The sequence below is a fragment of the Trachurus trachurus genome (assembly GCF_905171665.1).
Source record: "Trachurus trachurus genome assembly, chromosome: 16".
NCBI classification, from domain to species: domain Eukaryota; kingdom Metazoa; phylum Chordata; class Actinopteri; order Carangiformes; family Carangidae; genus Trachurus; species Trachurus trachurus.
The window spans coordinates 7,267,576-7,285,022 of record NC_139902.1 but is presented as its reverse complement, the minus strand read 5'-3'; the positions used below and the strand labels follow the sequence as shown (position 1 = coordinate 7,285,022).

The following is a 17,447-nucleotide window of genomic DNA, read 5'->3' as shown; positions in this document are numbered from 1 at the left end:
GCTAATCTTTACCTTCAAGCAAAAAAAAAAAAAAAAAAAAAAATCTATTCAATCATTTTGGTCTTTAAACTGTTTGCACAAATTTGATCTTTGACACCATTTCCATAAACAAAGCCTCATCTCTCCAGCCACAGCCGCTGTTTTCCACTGCACACACTGTGATGATTCACCACAGTCCACTCCCTCCTGCACTGGGATGCATGTTACAGATAGCACTTGATGGATTCTGACAGGCTTGACTTACGACCGAGCAGCTAAAGACCCTCCAGATCCACTGAGATATGAAATGATGGCCGTCTCTACCCGCTCTGCACCTACATGAGTGTATTATGACCGATAACATCTTGCTAAGCCAAGCACTTTGCTGCTCGTCTGCAGGATATTAGACTCAGCCAAAGGTTATTCACGGACTATCAGACCAGGGCTGCGGTCAGGAAATGCTGACTTATGTGTAAATATCAATTAAATTAGTCAGAGCCCTTGTTGCTGAGGGTGCACTGCCTCGTTTTAATGGGCACAGGCACTGGCGGTGCTGCGTAAATCACATTTGTACAAGAAACGAGAGGCAGATATTAGATTATACTTGTTTACATGCCCATTAACTATTTGTATTTAGCTATTAATTGTCATGAAGAACAAAAAGAATGCAGACCATCTATCATGCTCTGAATTTTATTGAGATTTGGCATGAATATTATGGCATATGTAAGCATTGGTACATTACACATTGCTATAAGTAAATGCCATGTTATCACTAATTGGCATAACAGTCAATTGAAACCTTGCCCAGTTGATAAAGGTGGTGTGTTTCTTTGATAGATTTCCATAGATTGGAGTCTTTTTAAAATTCTTGTAAAAAAAAAATCACAGTGTTTTGTTTGAAATGTGCAAAAAAAAGAGTGTTAAGTGTGAGCAAAATTCAACACACTTTGAAACATACATGAAACATTAAAATAAATCCATCAAATTGGCCCTGGAAAACCAAACAAGATAGGAATAATCACCATAATCACCACATTTTGTTTTGTTTTGTTTTTTAAATAAAATGCACTAATGGAGATTCTTGCAGACAAATGCCCCTCCTCATTCATCCAGGCTGAAGCAGCAGACTCGACCCGTCAGGCTACATGAGCACCGGCTCAGCACTGGGGTTCAGCAGTTTTGGTTCAGCATCAAGGGGTTTAAAAGTGTTTGAAACACAAGGCACATTGTCGCGTCTCCAGTGCCAAACTCGGAGCCTCTTTTGTTTCTCCTGCCTGAGAACGTAACCTCTGCGCTCCCTGTCAGAGTTATGTAGGCCAGCCCGCTGAGCAGAGACAAAATGGGAGCACAGCTCTGCGGATGCAGCCTCAGCAAAACCATCTCTGTCGAGCTGTAGGTGCAGAAGCCATTTCTCACATGACTGTATGCTGCTGAGGTACAACAAAAGCATATATAGACGCTTCACATTTTCACATACAGTACAGCTGTGGTTAAAATTCTTATACTTACAAATAAACTGGTTAGTCATGGCATAGTTTCAAATATGCAAGCAGTTAATATTTAATCGGCTGCAACATAAATAAATAAATTTACATCAAATGTCTATAAATATCTGCTGTAGAAAGTTATTGATATAAAGCTAATAAAAGTGCATTCGTGATTCATTCTTTTAATACAGGATCTTAAATACCATGGTTCTTGATCAGGAGTCACTCTAATACTGAATCTGATATGTAAACTCAGGGTATTGGCCGACACTCACAGTACCAGCTGTTTCTTCTCCCACCTTTAAAATCTTAATACCTCACTGCACTCAACACAATCCATGGGGGGGATTTTTTTTTTTTTTAAAGGTCAAATTGTTAGGTTCCATTATGCACTTCTATCTCATTTATCTGACAGTTACTGATAAAAAAAACACACACGATAAACTATAAAAGTACATGTCAATATCTAACCCATGGAGGTATTAACAGCAGAGGATCCTTTTGCCTTTGCTGCAGAATACAGCATCCCATTAACCATCCTCTCTCCTCTGTTTCTCACCCTGAGGTTTCTCCTGTTTTTCCCTGTTAAAAGGGTGTTCTATGGAGTTTTTCCTCAGTGGATGTGAGGGTCTAAGGGCAGAGGATGTTGTTATGATGCCATGTAAAGCCCTTTGAGACAAACTGTTTGTAAAAACAGGCTATATGTGGATCTTGTTGTTTCTAATAAGTATTTTTTCTATGGACATTTTAAGACATAAAACATTTTTTCTGCAGACCCCGGCCACAGCAACACATCACTCAGCTCCTGTACCGGTGCTCAGGTTATACTGTAGGTAATAAACTGACTATATCACTATATCACTATCACTTTAATGTGGACTGGTTACAGCTGGCCAATACCCAGTTCATATTACAAACTCGGTATCTCATCAGAATTGGTACAGCCCAATCAGATTCAGTATTTGCAAATTTTTAGGACAAGCAACACAAGGTAAGGTGTATCACTCAGAGTGCACACACACTGCCACGTTCTTGTGTCTCTCCCAGTAGTGGCATTCCTCTGGAAAGCTCCAGGCGGCGGCGGACTCCTTGTGGCGACTGACGGCATGAACAACGAACCCTCCCAGCTGCTTCTCCAGCACCTCCACCACCGCTGGGGCGTTGCCCTTCTTCCCCTGACCCTCCGTCATCGCCTTCTGGATGCAGTCGCGCGGCACCGGCTGGGGCTTGGTGCTGTACGACACCACCAGGTTGATGTTGTTCACCTGGAGCACCTCGAACCAGTTCTGTCCTGCCACGTGATGGAAGTGCTCCCCTGCTCGCCAGTTCCGGTAGGTGCTGCCTGAATGGTTGATGAGCCTCACTGACCAGCTGACCCAGTCGTACTTTTTCACCAGGAACTCTAGCAGCTGCTGAGTCGTATCCTGCAGGTTTTCTTCCTGCTTGTCCTGCAGGAGTCTCTGGGCGTCGAGTTTTGCTTGCTCAGGGAAGGCGGCGACACAGGACTCGATGGTTGTCTTCATCCTGGACTCTACTTCTTCGATTTTGCTGCTCCACTCTTGGATTTTGTATTCCTCTTCCTCTGGGTCTTGGGTTAAGGCACAGTGACCCAGTAGAGCGATCAGCCCCAAACAGAAGAGCTCCTTCATGCGGACACAGAAATCTTCCAAGAGACGGCGGTTCCTCGCTACATACCTGCAAAACAGACAAACCATTTACTGCACTCAGGTATTTATCAGGTGTATCTATCCAGTGTATCTATCTAATTTAAACACAGGTGTTGAAGTCATGCAAATATGAATATGTAGTAATAGATGAGAAGAAAATAATGTACCTTTCTACCAACTCTAAAACAGACTCTCCAAAGGTGTTGGTGCCCATTAGAGCATCGTACAACACAAACAGGTTCTTCTCTCCTCCAGTTTTAGCAAAGTGCTCCAGAAAAAGCCTTTTCTTCACCTCCTTGAACTTCTGTTGTGCCTCCAGGATGTCCATATACTTCCTGAACTGGTTCCTGATGTTCTCCTCCACGGAGAAGTACTGGGAGTCCAGCCGCCCCTTCTTGATCTCACAGTCGATGTCTTCCAGTTGGCTTGAGAGAACATCCAGCTTGTTCCTCACCGTCAGAAACTGCTCTTTGACGTAGAAGACCTCTTTGCTCTGGACGTTGTCTAAGGCCAGGCGGACAACCGGAGCGGCAGCCTCACAGAGGGGGAAGAGCTCCCCCACAGCGCTGGCCAACACCTCGGCCCCCCTCTGGAACATATCCATCACCGCCTCGATGGCCTCCTTCTTCTGGGCCACGACCTGCTCCAACGAACTGGACATGTTCTGAGACAGAGGGACAGAGCCTGTTGTCAAACACCAATGAACCTTGGGGAGGAAGTTGTACAACAGGAAGTCTTAACACAGGTGTGAAGAAGTGTCTCAAAAGACCCTTTTCACAGGGCGATTAGCCAAGGTCCTGTGTTACATTATAGGCGGTCTCAGTAGGCTATTTAGTTCAATAGAACAGCAGGTAAAGGCCTGAGAAGATCCTTAAAAAGCAAAGACTAGTAAAAGGCCAAAACCTGTTTGGGAGCCACCAGACAAGAATGTACTTTTATACTTAAATGACGGCAGTGAGCCCAAGAGGTGTTTATCAAGTTTCCACAGTTTATAGATACAAAGGATGCTGTTAAAGGCTCTTAAATAACCTGTTTATTTTTCCTCACAAAAGGTTACTGTCTAAAGATCAGTGTGCCTTTGTTAACTGGTTATTAACAAAGTGTATATGCAAAAATGTTTGACAAAGTTAAAACTGGCCTTAAAGAAAAATATAAATCTTTACTCAGATGCAGACTTTAATGAAAATTTTGTTCATATCTTCATCCTACGAGCTTTGATATTTTAATTCTCCTGCTGCTGAAACTATACAGACTAAGAGAGAAGCAGGTGGTCATGTAAACAAAATGGGGGCCAGAGATCCTGAGGATGAGAAAATGCCACAGATGCCCTTGAGTCTGTATGTGACTCATTTCAGAGGCGAGCGGACCAAGGCCGAGCCGTGTTTAAAAATCCCCTTTCGTCCTCGCTCTCAACCTGAATGAGATAAATGACCGTGTTGCGTGAGCAGACGTCTGTCTGTGGATGGATCCCAGATGCTGCGTCACTCAAACTTCTCCACGAATTAACGTCGACATTAATTTTGTGATGTTCGTCATGTCCTGCTCTGATTTGACTTAATTTATAACGAAAACATTATTAACTTATGAAAATCAAAGTGTGTGATTTAAAAACAAACAAACAAAAAACAGAATAAAGGAACATCATTTCATAATAGATAAAGACAGGGTTTATCATGCGTCTGCACTGTATTTAACTGTCATGCGCACCACAGAAGAAATGCGCAATGGCTGGCTTTTTACGCACAAATCCCCTGTGAGCATCGGACACACCTTACCGCATATTTACTCTTCCTGATAGAGGATTCACCACATTCCTATAATAACAGCAACTCGGGGGGCCTACCTCATGTAAACGGCCCCTGCTGCTCCCTCGCGCCTGATGATGAGCTCCAACAGCTGCAAACAAGTTTTTTTTTTTTCCTCCTCTGAGTTTGAGAGAATTCCCACGGTTCTCTCATCCACTGTGGAGCTGAGGGAAGGGTCCAAACACAGGATCCGGAGAAGGGGAGAGAGGAGATACGCACTTACTGTAATGTCTGCAAAGGAGAGAGAGAGAGAGAGAGAGAGAGAGAGAGAGAGAGAGAGAGAGAGAGAGAGAGAGAGAGAGAGAGAGAGAGATAGACAGAGAGAGAGAGAGAGAAGGGGGGTGAGTGGTGGAGGGGAGGGGGGTACAAACAGGCAGAAACAGCGCAAACTCCAGGAGCTGAATGCGCTCGGTTCCATTTTCTGCTCAGTCTTCGTGTCGCCATGAAAGGACGCGATTCAAGTCTCGCTTCACCAAACGCGGAGCTGGATTTTGTTTTCTTAATTATTTCCCACATTTTCTTCGACTGTGTTTGGTTCTGATCGAGGTCTCCTGCGCACTTGGCGCAGATGTCTGTTCAGCATAATGCGCTTCAGATGCTCAGGACGTTACAGGCTCCAGACTTGAGGTAAGACGATTAGAAAACTGTTGATGTGCTTTGTCTTTTTTGTTTAGTGATAACATAATAGCATCATCATCTCACTATTATTGTTCTTATTATTTAGCTGCAACAAGCGCGCCCCTGGTCATAGAAATGGTCCTGTATCTGTAACGTGGAACATCTCACAGCCTAAATATTCATATTCAGAACATGTTATATTATATACATTTAGATTGTATTTTTCTATTGAATTTGTCAGAGTGTTAAGTTGTAATTGCAGCACAGACGCACGTCTCACGCACCATCTCTAATCTGATATGTCACAAATATAAATACATGGGGTTAAAACACACATTTATAAGTGAAATTATGCACCGATTGTGATGTTTTTCATCAGCCCGAGGACCTGATGCCGATCACATCAAACCTCTCTCTCTCACACACACACAGCGGCTGCTGCTTCATCTGTGCGCACGACGCGCCCTGTGAGTCCAGGCTCATCCTCCCTCACTACAAAAAAAAAAAATCATTACGCAAACGACCTCTCCTCCAAAACACAATGAAGGGTTATTTATATATAGATTTTTTTCTTTTATCATTATTATTATTATTATTGTTGAAATAACGCCATCTCTCTCCAGGTGAACATGGATTATCTCTGAAATCGCAGTTCCTGAGGAGAATAATGAAAACCGACCATCACGACACAGACGACGTGCGTCAGTGGCTCACAGACGCTCGTCAGTCTGCGGGAACAGGTAAAAACCTCAAATCTCGTGTTTCCTTAATCCGCACTTCAAACACCTGCAATGCACATTTTCCTGTTTTGGTTCCCCACCTCCCCACCCTCTGAAGTCAAACCTGTTCAGCTGGATGATGATGCATGAGGGCCATACCACAGGTACTTAACCTCGGTCATGCACCCATTTCACTTCAGGTGAATTCTCCCCCACATCTTTTTTTTTTTTTTTGATCCAATAAATGACTCTGGATTACAGCCTTGTGCGGGTCACGTAGACCAGGCTGGAAACGGTTAGTCAGTTTGGAGACACGCATGTGATGCCTGAGTCCTGTGGGCCCTCGGGGAGCTCACTGACAGCAGGTGTCATGGTGAAGCGGGTGATGTACTCGCGCCCTCTTGTGTACAGATCAGTAAATTGCAAGTGTACGTCTCCTCGTGGAGCTCTGGCCTCCTCGTGCAGCATCCACAGGTTATACATATTTAATACCAGGGAAGAGCTGTGGTTATCCAAACACACCGATACTGCCTGCCTGTCACCATTATTTTGTCTTTTGGGATAAATAGAATGAAATGAATGTGTATTCATTTTGATTGATGCAGTCAAAAACACTGGGTTTGTGCATTGGTTTACTATGTTGAATCAGCACAGAGTCTGACACACAGTGACACACTATGGTCCAACACGTCATAGCATGCTGCTGCTTCAACATTTCCATTAAATGGAATAGCAGGGATTTGCCCAAGCTTACTCTGGTGAAAAATATGCATCACATGCTTTTGGCCATAGTGTAAATAAATCAACTATGAACCATATGAACACCTAATAATGATATTTTATTTATAGATTATAAAATATAGAGTACTTGATTCAGATGTGTATACCCAACACAGTAGTGTTTGAATGAACGATGTAAGGTAAAATTACAGCAGGAAAAGCTTCTGTCTGTTCCAGAGACTGGAGACCTGTACTTGATAATCTCAATGTGCACTGGTGTATATGGAACTAACAGATTGGTTATATAGCGAGACTCCATGGGTTGTTTTTTAAATAATCAATAATCAGGGGTGCAAACTCATCAGGGGTAAAAAAGGTGACAAGATACCGACCCCCTAGGGGGGTCCGGGGGCATGGTCCCCCGGGGAAATTTTTTTTAAAACCAACTTTAAAGGTGAATTTACAGTCAATTTTAGCACGAGACTAGGGTCCAGATTTACTCAGGTTTGCACAGCTTTTGCTCCTGTTAAACCTGCACAATCTGTCTCTCTGTGTTTGGTTTTGAAATATGTGAAGGGGGTCTTCAGCCTGTGCAGGTTTAGCATGAGTAAAAGCTGTGCAAAACTTGGAGAATCTGTCCCTTGATGTCCATCAGATGAACCTTGCAAACCTTGCCTTCAAACTAAATACAATTTAATACAGACTGATTGGTTCATTGTGAAACATTTATTTATTGATGTAAATGTGTTTTCTGTAGGCTACGTAGGCTATGCTCCGAGGTAGCGCTGCTCTTTCTGTCCAATAACACACATGAAGCTTAAAAATGCCATAGGTTACATAAAACATATTAAGCGGCAGTATTTAAAAGATGTTCAAGCAAACGGTTCGGTTCACGGTTTTGTGGTCATGGTTTTCGGTTCGGTTTTGTATACTTTGATCGTTGGGAAAATCAATCATGTCTTGTATATTCAGGTTAAAACTTAAAGAATGAGGCAGTCTGACATCTGATACATCATTGTGACAGTCTGAGGTTAAAAGTAGGTGATCTGGTGGCAAGAGAGAGGAGACATCGATAGTTCCATCATGTTTTAATTTATTGGGCAAATAAAGTTATCTAACAAATGCTAAGAACAATTAGATATTCACTGAAATATATAACATATTTATTAATTGTGGTTCTTACAAAAAATATAGGCTATCTTATCAAATATAAAAGCTAAAATGTAAAGCTCTGCCCCTTTAATTAGTGCATACAAAATAATTTAACTTTAGCCTACTACTTTTACAACCACATTATTTACCAGCAACATAAAGTGAAACAGAGGCAGAGGTGTCCTGCCACAGTCAGTCAACCTCCTCCTCCTCCTCCTGCTGCTGCTGCTGCTGCACAGGTCGCACTGGAGCTAGTCTCGCTCGCCAGACCCTCCTCCAGAGAAGAAGGAGACACTGGAGCTAATTAATGCTAAACGCGCTAATCGCTAATTGGCCGCGATCGCGATCATCACACACACGCGGTCCCATACAGCACCTAAACAACACTGCTGGCGCATCTTCTTGCTCCGACTCTTTCACTCGCCATGCTCAAAAAGTCGCGTTAGTCTGTATTAAAAGTGAAGCTTCAGGTGTGTATTGCTGGACAGAAGAGGAGCGCTGCCACCACACGTTGTCATCCAGATAAGGTGCATGCGCCTTAAAGAGACAGGTGCATTGGCTCGGCTCGGCTTGCCTCGCCTCGCCTCGCCTCGCCTCGCCTCGCCGGACCCCCCCCCCCTCTCAAAATTTTTTTTATTGCGGATTTACACGAATCACATAAATTACCAATTTGGGATCCAAAACGGCGAATTTCGCCGAAAGGTGACAAGTTTGCACCCCTGAATAATATCTGATATCGACAGTTGAGTACTACATGGATCAATATACAGTATTTTTGGGTGAGACAAGTAGAAAGACTGTTGCCTTAATTCAGGTGAGATGAAATGAAGACATGTAAAATAGTCTCTTATTTCTTCTATTTCATAATTATTTCTATGATAAAAAAAACGTCAATTCCATCACTGACCTGTACAATCACTTTACATCTGACTTACAAAATTAAACAGTATTCTACATTAGCATTATAATTTAATAGATGAAATGGTTCATTCTGTACCGACAATATTAAAGTATATAATAGTATATTTTATCACTGAGACAGAACATCTTGTTGGCACATTTCTCAATGCTGCTGATCTCATGGTAAATAATTAGCGACTCCAACTCCAGTTATTATTCATTTCTGTTTATTTATATAGTGGTGCAATATAACCAGGCATTACAGATCTATAAAAAAAGGCAACATATTCACAAAGATTACATGACAACAAAAAGCCTTAAGAGGGTCATATATGTTTCCTGCATGTCAGCAGCACTCTGACTATATTTATGTAGCGTATACTGAGTCTGTTGTAACAATAAGAAAGAGGGCACACTGCCATGCAGTCAATGGACTGAGCACAGTTAGGTACTGACAGGGTAAAACATAAAAATATATACAAACTGATTGGTTCGAAAGTCGTCAATCAGATGTTTAGTGATCGCTACTTATCTATTCAACAGCTTTGCTGACAGTCTGAACTGTCTGATGCAGTCCTCCACCCTACCTGGGACTACACACATACCACCAGTTTGCTCCAACAAACAGAGACACAAATACAAGCAAAAAAAAAAAAAGTACATGTTTAAATCTTTTGCACTGTAGCACACAGACCATTCAAACATAATGCCTGACACACAAATATACTTAAATGATTAACCCACAAAATAATTTAATCTTTCCACCCATCGTGTTTTCACCTAAGTAAAACATTTCCCCCCACAGTTCTTCAGATATATGGTGAGTATCTCCCAGGAAACATTACCAGACTATGGTTTTAAGCCAAAAGGAACCCGTAAAAGACAAACAAAACAATAATATAAAACTGCAGACTCAGGCACTGTTGGTCAGATGAGGATAGATAATAGACATACAATGTGTTTTAGGCTCTAAATGAACATATACCAAAGAAACCCATCACTATAGTTTAAACAACACTTGGCGCTCCTCCTGCATGGCTACAAGGCTGCAGTTCACATCAAATAGAAAATAATAGACGTAATAGAATCATGAAAATCAAGTGGCGAAGGATTCACTTCAGTTATATCCAAAATAAACATAATGCAGTGACGGGTAGTGGAAATGGACTGTTCAGTTTGTATTTAGTGTGTCGTCGTGCTGTGGTGGAGATACAGATTTTGCCAGATGTATCACAACAGATGTGATTATATTTGTACTGCTAGTGTTACAAGTAAAAAACAATAAAGACCTCAGCACAGCAGCATCTGAGATTAGTGTATGAACAAAAAAAAGACATTTAGTGCTCAACAACAACAACAACAACATACTTTAGTGTATCATGAGCTCCATGCATAAGACCTACAATGTTTGTGGCACATCGGTGTGATCACATGTGGTTATATGATTATATCACTGCAGTTACATTCATCGCTCTGAAAACTTTGGGATATTTGTTCCTTGTTTTGGTTTGGCTTTACTGTTTTCATGTTATAGATTATAAATAGATTGATTATATAGAACCTGACAGACGACTCTGTCTGTTTGGCAACTTATAGTGTGTTCAATAACAGATGTTTTATCAATGGCGTAATATAAAATATATGATGCAGACTGATTTCAAAGAATTCCTAGATACTTGGTCACTCTACTATACTTTTCCTTGTAGTGTAATAAATATATTTCACCGGCTCTACAATGTCAAATTGGCATAAGTGCATTATGGGAGTGGGACACATTGTAATTTCTGCCAAAGTCAGATTCATAGATTGTGATATCGTACATGACATCGCATCAAATTTATGGCGCATTGCCCAGAATTTAACTCTTGCTGAAGAGTTATGATTATTCATAATTCAAGAGGTGATTTGATCTTTTTTTTTTGTATCAGTTGAAACCATCACAGCACTACTCAGATGTAGCAGAAAACCTGAAGAATCTATCTTTCCAATTTGAGATGTAGAATTTAGTTGTCTTTTCTTCAGCCTGGGCAGAAACCACATGAAAACCACTCGAAGACCGCTCGCATATACAGCAAGTAATGTGATTTTTTAAAATGAGACATACTCTTGTTCATTTCTATCACTGGGTTCTCAAACTCTGAACTGAGATGGGTACAAAGTGCTTATAGGGAAAGAAAAGGCGAAGAGGAAGGAGCCTCAGCAGGAATGTGAACCTGTGAGTCCTGAATATGAAGGGAAGCAGCAGTGGAGGAACAGGCTCTTCTTCTCGCCTCTTCTTCACTTGCATCTGCGAAGAGCTTCCTGCATCTTCTCCTGCACGTGCTCCATCTTCTCCGTCCACTCCTCGCTCAGGCCCTCCTCGTCGTCCCCGATGACGGCGGCGTAGCCCATGAGGGCGATGAGCCCGATGCAGAACAGGTAGGTGAGGCGCGTGCACAGTCGCTCCATGGTCTGGCGGTCTCCCTGGGAGTGCTTCAGGTAGACCTCCAGGATGGGCCTGCTGAAGAGCTTGGGCTTACCCACCACGCCGTCGTAGAGCGTGTGCAGGTTCTGGTCGCCCAAATCGTTGCCGTAGCTCTCTTCAAAGTCTTCCTTCCTGCGCTCGCGGTGCTCCGGACGAGCCTCCACCATCTCCATGAACTTTCTGAACTGGTTCTTCAGGTTCTCCTCCACCTGACAGTACTGGCCGTCCAGGGTCTCCTTCTTGATCTGCACCAGCGTGTTGCGGTTCTGCTGGGACAGCTGGTCCAGCGCTCGGTTGACCGAGCCGAACTCGCGCTTCAGGGTGCGGATGTCCTCGTCGTCGACGTGGTGCAGCACCACCCGGATCAGGGAACCGGCCACGCCGAAAATGGGGTTCACCACGGCCGCTGCCGAGGAGATGGTGGCCACACACTGCAGCACTTTGACCAGGCCCTGCTTCAGCTTGGCCTGGTCCTCGACGATCTCCTCGTCCATCATGGTTCAGGTGTTGAGGTCTCTGTGTGAAGAAGAGGACGTCTGTGAGAGAGAAAGGGGAAATCAGTTCACTATAACACACTAAATGAGGCATTATGGGTAGCTCTCAGGACAGATGGGTGATAAAATACCCACTGGGTGATTTTACATTTGATGTTCTGGGGAGGTGGTCCCTATTAGTTAAACAGTAACTAAACATGTTTGCACTTAGTTAGTCTTGCTGTTTTTATTAGCTTATTTATTCAATAAAAAAAAGTAATCTACAGCAGTGATTTTCAAGCTGGGGGTGAGAATTATTATGAAATTAAATGTATAGTAATATATAACCTATTGAAACCTTATTTGCCACCATGCTCATCTTTCTAATTGCTTGCCAGTCAAAATATCATTCATGACATCATAAACTGTGTTGACCTGGCAGTTTGTGCCTGACATCAAGCCTCAATCGCGGTGGGTTTGCAAAAAGGGGCCCCCGGCCAGAAGCTAATGCTATTTGGGGGCCTTGGCATGGAAAAGTTTGGGAACCCCTGATCTAAAGTGAGACCTTAAAGCAGAAGTAAGCGATCCGGTCGTTTTGGCTAACTTCTTGTCAGCCGATGGAGTTAGCAGTCCCCGCCCTCGTCCCTACGTCACCACATTCACGCGCATCCCTTGGCTGCACACACAGAGAGGACCGCCCCTTTATGCCGTTCTCTCTCCTCATTGGATAAAGGTTGTAGGATACAAGGAAAGTTTTCTCCTCGGCTTACAGCAGAGCAGAGTGACTGACAGACCCGTGTTTCAGACCAAACACTCTATATAAGTGATTGCTGTCGGAAGATATGACTATTTAAGACTTATATTAACACAAACATTCCACTTACTTCTGCTTTAATGATTCACTCTTCGGCTCCATAGTAAATAACTAGGACTAAACAATTGTTAGTCAATAGTTAAAATGTAATAATGAGATTTACGGCTCAGCTTAACCAACACTTTCACTGCTATAAATCAGCCTTTACACTACAAGAAAGACTCATCTATTAGTATATTGACATAGTGTTGACATCCATGTGACATTCATACAGAGCTACTTGTGTTCACTTCATCTCCACAGTACTTTTCACCCCTAACTGATTCACTCCTCTACAGCCTGAGTGGTTGACAGACAACAGACATTTCACGGTCAGTTAGACTGTGACTGTGGCAGGAAGCAGCTGGTGAACTGTTGGAGCTTCTTACATCAGGTTTTCTCCCACAGGAGCTTCGGCCCGTGTAGTTAAAGTGCAAAATGGGATGCTGGTCCTGATCGGGATGATTCCTGCAACAAAAAGACAAACAGATTCAGACACAGGGAGTGAGAAAGAAAGAAATAACACATTCATAGCACTGATGTGGTTCACTTCTTTCAGTCTCAAACAGGAAGTGAACTGATGTGTGTCCTTCGCTGGCTTCAGGTCTCAGCAGTGAAGGAGTTAACTAGCCTCTCTCCCTCCCACAGTGGCTCGGCTCTGTCTGTTCAGTCTTTCAGCACCAGGCTGCTCTCTATGTGTTTCTATGGCCCAGGCTGATAGCTCCTCAGCAGCTAATGGGCGTGACAGTGAAACTCTTCAGCTGCAGCTCAGTGGGAAAACACATGACTGAGCTGCCAAACATGTTCATTACATAACTGGAGCTACCATGCAGAGTGGCTACTTTTTACTTTACAAGCTCCTCTTTTTTTTTGACTATCTTAAGATAAAATGATGCAAACTAAAGGCTGTCAGAAATATGTGTTTGTCCACATCATATATCAGCCTCAAAGCTATATTTAGATCAAGGACTCACTGCACTTCTAACAGAAGAGGCAGACTGTCCTGTTATCTCCTGCTACACCTCTGTAGCTGTCAGTTACAGCTTTAGACACATACCACTCTGAGGCTACGCCACAGTCACAAGGGTGGTCATTAGATGTGTTGTGAGCAGGCCTGAGGCTGAGGCTCAACAAACTCTGAGCCTCATCCCAGTATCCCAGTTGACTGAGCCTTAGCTGGAAAACTCTGAGTTTCCCTCATCTCAGGTTCACTCAGATTTCTTTCTTTCTTTCTGAAACGGGGCCAGGTGTCCTGTCAGGAACAGGGTGGTTTCTGTTTGTGTTTTTCTTTGTTTTCCTTTTCCTTCAGATGCTCGTGTCTGCCAGAGGGGGCAGCAATTTACCTCTGAAAACAGAGACACCCATCAACAGTCTGATTTCAGCACCACTGCTGTGGACTGAAAGCAGTAACGCTCAGGAGCAGCAGTTAACCCTTTACCTCCTGGTTCATTTTAGATGATGTCATTTAAAGCCTGTTTTCAGCAGAAACAGAAGCAACTATTGAACTCATTGAAACACATATGATAGCTATACTTGAACTATCTTAAAAAATGAGATAAAATCCTCATATATGCTCCTTAAATGTCTATTTTATGGACAGTTTTTTTCAGCTTCTGCACTGTAATCAGACTCTCTGCTCATATATGTCACCTTTTTTTTGTCTGGCCTCATTACCAGCGCCTCTTTGCTACATAGTTGATGCATATCAGTGACAAAATTATGAACAAACTTCATTCAAATGTGATGTATTTCTACTTTACTCTACTTTTGTGCCCTTGTCTCTACAGATGCTGTTCCTTAAGAAATAAAAACACCATGCGTCAAGACAATACGACACTCTGCCAGACAAGACACAGGTAAGGAAAGGGTTAACTGCTGGTTTTTAATATTTAAATTATACCAATATGAAATTATACATATATTTTCAAATCTTGGGGAATAATCTGGGCTAAATTTAATCATAAACTGGAAGGTTTTGGTGATTCTAGCCGCTTCCTGTGTCTGTGTTCCCTATATAATAGTAATTTAACCCTTTGTGGACATGACATGATTCATTATTTGTCACTTCACCCTCAATTATGTTTCTCAACAAAGGGGTTTGATTATTTGTAGATATTTTAACCATTTTGAATAAATACAAAGATTGATTTGTAAACAGTTTGGTTTTATATGATCATTAAAATGCTAATTAAGACCAATAAATCATCCAATCACAGCTCCTTTATTAATACCCGCTCCGTGGATTAACCAATCACAGCTCAGTGGCAGCATGGCCTTTAGAGACAGTTGACGACACAACTCCAAAAATCTCAGACAGAAAGTATTGGCCTGAAGTTGTGACTCAGCTCCTGCATCACTGAGCTGAGCGTCTCTACAGCAAATAGCCATAGGAAGGAACACATAGTCTCAGTCGCTACCACAGAGCAACATTTCATTATAAACAAAGCAGCTCTGTCTGTGACATCAGGAAGTTTCAGACTGATCTCACCTGTTTCCCTGCAGTGGAGCAGCCATCTTGAATGTTTTGTATGATCACAGCAGTGATAATGCTTATCCAAATCTACAAGTTATATATAATTTAAATTGTTCCTAAACTACACAAGATATGTTTTCATGGCCTGCGTGAATGATATTCTGCCTCTTCCGGACACATCATGACAGTTTGATCTCTGTCTTTACAGATCACAGCCTGTGTGGCAGCTGGGAGTCCTCACTGAGGAAGTACACCCTTGAGGCTAATACAGTTCAAATAATGACTTTATTGATGAAAACTAACTCAAAACTGTCAACCGGACATCTTCTATGGTTGTAAGTACTAAAACAAGCAAAACACCTCCTCTCTAAACAGCCTCCGGGCCACACTGCTGCCTCCTGCCCAGCTATGGCTCCCCCTAGCCGTGCCTCCATGTTTCCTGTTAATGCGCACCATAATGCACTGGCCCTCCCTAGACTATCACACAATAAATACACCAAAATACACCTTAAAACCTCAACTTCTCTCTCAAAATGTTGAGTATACAGTCTCTAACTGCCTCTGGGCCAACGTTGGGCACCATAGGCCTCAATAGGACTGAGGATTTCTTACCTTTTGAGAGTGGCTCTGCTTACACCTCCCTCTCCAAAGTCCCAACCTCGACAGCCTTCTTCTTCTTCCCAGCAATCCCTGCAAAAAGGACACTTCCATGTAAGTTGAATATGTAGGGGTGATCAAATTGGAGTAAACCATTTATAAAGAGCCCTGAAGGCCCCCAAACCCCCAAAATGGCCCTTTTGGCCCTATATAATCATATGCTCCAATTTGCCATTTTAAAATGGCATTTTGAAGCCCTGAATAGTAAATCCCACTCCCATAATACACCATGGTATACCCCCTATGGTTTCAACTTATTTTGGTCCATCCAGTTGTCATACAGTTGATACTGGTTAACAATTGTCAGGCAGTGCGCAACGGAGCTCCCAGAGACTTTGTGCTACGTTCTGTGGCTCTGTCAAGCCCCGGAGCATCATTTGGAGGCTACAGAGAGTCCATTAATAGTATTTCTGAGTCAAAGAGACCCTTTTCTTCTGGACTGTAGCAAGAAAATCCGAAGAAAAATACTTTCGTCATGGTAGGATCCAACAGCGCAAAAAGAAAGTTATGGCTCCAAATAGGATTCTCCAAAAGTGCACAGGTGTATCCAAAGGCACAGAAAGCTCCCCAAAGGCTCCAGGGGAAAAGGAAAGAAGTCTGACCAGTTTAAAAGGTAATAATAATTATTATTGTGTGTCAATTTTACCAATTAAATGAAAAAATCTCAAGTTAGACTCATAGGAAGTTAAATTCTGAGTTCATTGTAAAGCAAAGTGCAACATGGAAGATGCACCAAATGGCACAATAGCACTACTGACATTAAAGTTCTTAAATTTACATATTTTATTATTTATTATTTTCTTAAATGCATGTAGTTACACTGTCAGCACTGTAGCACATATCACAAATCACATTTACCGTCTATCTGACCAACAGTAGCTATAAAGCCGGCAAAAAACCTGAGCAGCAAACGCACCCATTCAGTGCGCACCAGTCCTGCAACGAGCCGCAGTCTGGTCCTTTATCCAGGCTTGAATAAGCGTAAACCCTGTCCCGTAGCACATGAATGTCAAGGCTCCAGCCCTCCACGATGATCCAGTGAAGTCTTTGTTGGGGGTGATGGCTGCACCGGCGGTTGGAGCTGTTTTCCCCTAAATAAACGCCTCTATGCAAATGATGGTGGCAGCTGCTGCGAGCAAAGCGTTGAAGCACAGTCCTGTTCCCTCCTCACTCTGTCTGATATCTGCGATGTTTATTACAACAGCACACATACACAAACAGGATGGGCGTCTGCCTTCCTGCGTGTCCAGACCTGATCCTGTAGCAGGTTAAAGACCCCGAGTCCCCCCTCAGTGCCTCTGTCTCTGCAGCCTTCAGCCTTCAGGCAGCAGCCGCACAACACGAGCCCTGTCCTCCCCCGCTGCCGCTTCTAGTGGAAACTGAAGAAGAAATGGACATAAAAAGCCGTCTGTGTGTTCAAAATGACAAAGCCTTCGTTATCTGTTCACATCAACGCTCGGGCCACAGTGTGTGTGTG

At 42.8% G+C, this 17,447-nt stretch overlaps 2 protein-coding genes across 2 annotated transcripts; both read right to left on the bottom strand.

Moving 5' to 3' along the window:
- Window positions 1–2,470: 2,470 nt before the first annotated feature.
- LOC310998996 (protein rapunzel-like) lies at window positions 2,471–3,797 on the bottom strand (the record flags this gene model as incomplete). Its single annotated transcript, XM_083989280.1, has 2 exons — window positions 2,471–3,164; window positions 3,304–3,797. The coding sequence occupies 2 exons, from the start codon at window positions 3,795–3,797 to the stop codon at window positions 2,471–2,473; spliced, it is 1,188 nt and encodes a 395-aa protein (XP_083845406.1).
- A 5,496-nt stretch (window positions 3,798–9,293) lies between these two features.
- On the bottom strand, window positions 9,294–16,934 carry rpz (rapunzel). Its single transcript, XM_083990593.1, has 4 exons — window positions 16,902–16,934; window positions 15,926–16,003; window positions 13,230–13,308; window positions 9,294–12,050 (listed from the first exon to the last, which is right to left on the bottom strand). The coding sequence occupies exon 4, from the start codon at window positions 12,009–12,011 to the stop codon at window positions 11,328–11,330; it is 684 nt and encodes a 227-aa protein (XP_083846719.1). The 5' UTR covers window positions 12,012–12,050; window positions 13,230–13,308; window positions 15,926–16,003; window positions 16,902–16,934; the 3' UTR covers window positions 9,294–11,327.
- Between the last annotated feature and the right edge of the window lie 513 nt (window positions 16,935–17,447).

Coding starts and splice junctions, on each gene's coding strand:
- rpz (XM_083990593.1), bottom strand. CDS start 12,011: ATGATGGACGAGGAGATCGTCGAGGACCAGGCCAAGCTGAAGCAGGGC.